The sequence below is a fragment of the Haemorhous mexicanus genome, chromosome 29, assembly GCF_027477595.1.
Source record: "Haemorhous mexicanus isolate bHaeMex1 chromosome 29, bHaeMex1.pri, whole genome shotgun sequence".
In the NCBI taxonomy this organism is placed as follows: domain Eukaryota; kingdom Metazoa; phylum Chordata; class Aves; order Passeriformes; family Fringillidae; genus Haemorhous; species Haemorhous mexicanus.
The window spans coordinates 3,304,020-3,308,147 of record NC_082369.1 but is presented as its reverse complement, the minus strand read 5'-3'; the positions used below and the strand labels follow the sequence as shown (position 1 = coordinate 3,308,147).

At 53.3% G+C, this 4,128-nt stretch overlaps 1 protein-coding gene across 22 annotated transcripts in view; it reads right to left on the bottom strand.

Annotated features, from left to right (window-relative positions):
• The window catches only part of MUC16 (mucin 16, cell surface associated), a 71,906-nt gene that overhangs the window by 62,434 nt on the left and 5,344 nt on the right, over window positions 1-4,128 (bottom strand). For all 22 annotated transcript variants that reach the window (XM_059870131.1, XM_059870130.1, XM_059870127.1 and 19 more), the window contains exon 2: window positions 892-3,283. In XM_059870131.1, the coding sequence (XP_059726114.1) occupies window positions 892-3,283 (2,392 nt within the window). The remainder of the gene's footprint in view (window positions 1-891; window positions 3,284-4,128) is intronic.

Here is a 4,128-nt window from a genome sequence, read left to right as displayed (position 1 = left end):
GTTAAAGTTGCTGTAGCTGCACCAGTAGAGCTTTTCTCCAACGGCGCGGTTCTGCTTGTAGTTTTGAGATCTGGTGAACTGCTCTCTTGAGCAGAGCTCGTAGGAAGAGAAGAGGAGGTGGCAGAAGATGGGCTTGTCCCAGCAGCAGCGGAGGATGTTTGTGCATGCACCGCAGAGGTTGCCGTTGTTTGTCCCAATTCAGTGGTGACCTGCTCAGGAGTGGATGTCCCAGTAGGGCTTGATTGCACTGGAGAGGTTGCTGAAGTCTTTAGGCTGGAGCTTTCCGCTGTCGTCAACAGGATTGTGGATGTTGTCACGAGTGAAGACATTTCTGGCTGAGCTGAAGCGTCTGAAGCCGTAGACTCAGGCTGGGATGTGGGCTGCACAGCCGTCGTGCTGTCTCCTGGCCTTGTGATTTTGGATATACTGGTGGATCCAACTGTGGATTTGGCCCGACCAGCAGCTGAGGAGGTTGGCTCAGGAACAGTGCTGCTGGTAGGTGTAGTTGTGGTTAGAGATGGGGTACTTGTCTCAAGAGTATAGCTCAGAGGAACGGCAGAAGTGGTTGAAGAAGTCGGCCTTGTCCCAGGTGCAGTGGTCGACATTTGGGTGAGCAACGTGCTGCTCGCCATGGTTTCCTCTGTTGCTGCAGTGGTGACCTGCCGACTTAGGGAACTCTCCATCTGGCTGGATTGCATGGCTGTGGTGGCTGAAGCCTTTGGTTTGGAGGTTTGTTCCACGGTCGAGAGGACTGTGGAGCTTGGCTCCAATGGAGACGTGTCGGCTCTAGTGGAAGAGGCTGCAGCCGTAGACTCGGGAGGCGATGTGGCCTGTGCAATCGAGGTCGGGAATTCTGTTGTCAAGGCGGTGGGCACCGTGCTGGGCTCAGAGGTTAAAGTTGCCGTAGCTGCAGCGGTTGAGGTTGTCTGCAAGGGCGTGGTGGTGCTTGTAGTTGTGGTGAGAGCTGGTGAACTGCTCTCCTGAGCAGAGCTCGTAGGAAGAGAAGAGGCGGTGGCAGAAGATGGGCTTGTCCCAGCAGCAGCGGAAGATGTTTGTGCATGCACCACAGAGGTCGCCATCGTTCCTGTCCCTCCCGTAGTGACCTCGTCACGAGTTGGTGTCTCAGCCAAGGTGGATTGGACTGGAATGGTGGCTGAAGCCATGAGGTTGGGGATTTCTGCTGTGGTTGACGGGATTGCGGAGGTTGTCGCAATTGGAGACGTCTCTGTCCGCGCTGAAGAGCCTGAAGCCGTAGACGCAGGCTGGGATGTGGACTGCGCAGCCGCGGTGGTGCCTCCTGGCCTTGTGGTGGCGGATTTACTGCTGGAACCAACAGCGGATATGCCCAGGGCAGCAACTGAGGAGGTTGACTCAAAAACAGTACTGCTGGTGGTGGGTGTAGCTGTGGTGAGTGATGGGGTAGTTGTCTCGAGAGTCGAGCTCAGAGGAGCAGCAGAAGTGGTGGCAGAAGTTGGTCCTGTCCCAGGAACAGAGGTGGATGTTTGGGTGAGGACCGTGCTGCTCGCCGTTGTTGCCTCTCTTTCTGCAGTGGTGGCCTGCTGACTCAAGGGACTCTCCGTGGGGCTGGATTGCATGGCTGTGGTGGCTGAAGCCTTTGGTTTGGAGGTTTCTTCCACGGTCGAGAGGACTGTGGAGCTTGGCTCCAATGGAGACGTGTCGGCTCTAGTGGAAGAGGCTGCAGCCGGAGACTCGGGAGGCGATGTGGCCTGTGCACTCGAGGTGGGGAATTCTGTTGTCAAGGCGGTGGGCACCGTGCTGGGCTCAGAGGTTAAAGTTGCCGTAGCTGCAGCGGTTGAGGTTGTCTGCAAGGGCGTGGTGGTGCTTGTTGTTGTGGTGAGAGCTGGTGAACTGCTCTCCTGAGCAGAGCTCGTAGGAAGAGAAGAGGCGGTGGCAGAAGTTGAGCTTGTCCCAGCAGCAGCGGAGGATGTTTGTGCATGCACCGCAGAGGTTGCCGTTGTCTGTCCCAATTCAGTGGTGACCTGCTCAGGAGTGGATGTCCCAGTAGGGCTTGATTGCACTGGAGAGGTTGCTGAAGTCTTTAGGCTGGAGCTTTCTGCTGTCGTCGACAGGATTGTGGAGGTTGTCACAAGTGGAGACGTTTCTGGTCGAGCTGAAGGGACTGAGGTCGAAGACTCGCGCTCCGTTGTGGGCTGCACAGCAGAGGTGGTACCTTCCAGCCTTGTGGTGGCGGACGCTGCGGTGGACTGAACAAGTGATGTGGCCAGACCAGCAGCTGTGGAGGTCGTCTCAAGAACAGTGCTGCTGGTGGGTGTCATTGTGGTGAAAGTCGAGGAAGTGATCTCCAGAGTGGAGCTCAGAGGAGCAGCAGAAGTGGTGGCAGAAATTGATCTTGTCCCAGGAGCAGAGGACATCGTTTGTGCAAAGCCAGTGGTGGTCGCCGCTCCTATCTTTGTCACTGGGATGGCTACATAGTCACCAGGGGATGTTCCAGCAGGGCTGGATTGGATTGCAGTTGTGGCTGACGTCTTGGGGCCGGAGCTTTGTCCTGTGGTTGACATGATTGTGGAGGTTGTGACATGTGGGGACGTCTCGAGCCGAGCTGAAGAGACTGAAGGCATAGACTCAGATGTGGACTGCACAAAGGAGGTGGTGGCTTCTGGACTTGTGGTGGTGGACGCTGTGGTGGACTGAACAAGTGATGTGGCCAGACCAGCAGCTGTGGAGGTCGTCTCAAGAACAGTGCTGCTGCTGGGTGTCGCTGTGGTGAAAGTTGAGGAAGAGATCTCCAGAGTAGAGCTCAGAGGAGCAGCAGAAGTGGTGGCAGAAGTTGGTCCTGTCCCAGGAGCAGAGGTGGATGTTTGGGTGAGGACCGTGCTGCTCGCCGTTGTTGCCTCTCTTTCTGCAGTGGTGGCCTGCTGACTCAAGGGACTCTCCGTGGGGCTGGATTGCATGGCTGTGGTGGCTGAAGCCTTTGGTTTGGAGGTTTGTTCCACGGTCGAGAGGACTGTGGAGCTTGGCTCCAATGGAGACGTGTCAGCTCTAGTGGAAGAGGCTGCAGCCGGAGACTCGGGAGGCGATGTGGCCTGTGCACTCGCCAATGAGTGTGCCATGTTCATGGATGTTTCTGAAACCGATGTTTTACCATCCGTTGTGTTTGACCTTTCCTTTGTCCTGGAAATCATATTTGTTGTGGGTGTTTTCTCATTTGCAGTCGTTGCAGCAGATCTTTTCATGTCTGTAGTTTCTTCTGGCCTTTTTGTGGTCTGTTCTCTCAACTTCCTTTCTGTTGTCTCCGAATTTCCTGTTATAGGAATTGATTTTTCATTTAGTTTTTTAAAATGTCTGGTATTCTTAATTCTCTATATTATTCAAAAGAATTGCTGTGTATTCATTTTTCTCTAAAATCTTTTAGTGCATTTTTACTCTTTTCACTAAGTCATACTTTAGAGATTTCTTTTTCCAGGTTTTTTGGTAATATATTCCTATATTTACATCTCATCTGATATTAATACATAGGAGACTCATGGATCATATGCTGATCAAGAACTGCCTCGTATTATGTTAGTATACAGTAACAGAATTGTTTGTGGTGGAAGGGATCCAGAAAATCCTCTTGTTCCTTCCGCTGTCATGGGCAGGAACATCTTCTACTATCCCAGGTTGCTCAAAGTCCCATCCAGCCTGGCCTTGGACACTTGCAGGGATCCAGGGGCAGCCACAGCTGCTCTGGGCACCCTGTGCCACCACCATCACAGGGAACAATTCCTTCCTAATACCTGTCCTAAATGAACCCTCTGTAAGCTTGAAGCCATTCCCCTGTGTCCTGTCCCTCCATACCTTGTCCCAAGTCCCTCTCCATCTCTCTTGGAGCCCTTTTAGGCACTGGGAAGACCTCTAAGGTCTCCCTGGAGCCATCTCATCTACAGGCTGGACAATCCCTGTTGCCTCGGCCTGGCTCCACATGAGACCTGCTCTGTCATTCTGCTCACCTTGGGGGCCTCCTCTGAACTCAGTCCAACAGGTTGAATGATCACTGGACCTTTACCCCTTCAACAATGGTGTTATCACAAAACATCTTGCACTTTATCTCTTCCTTCATGCACTGAAATCAACAAACATGTCCAGCTGGAGGTTCTCTGAAGAGAT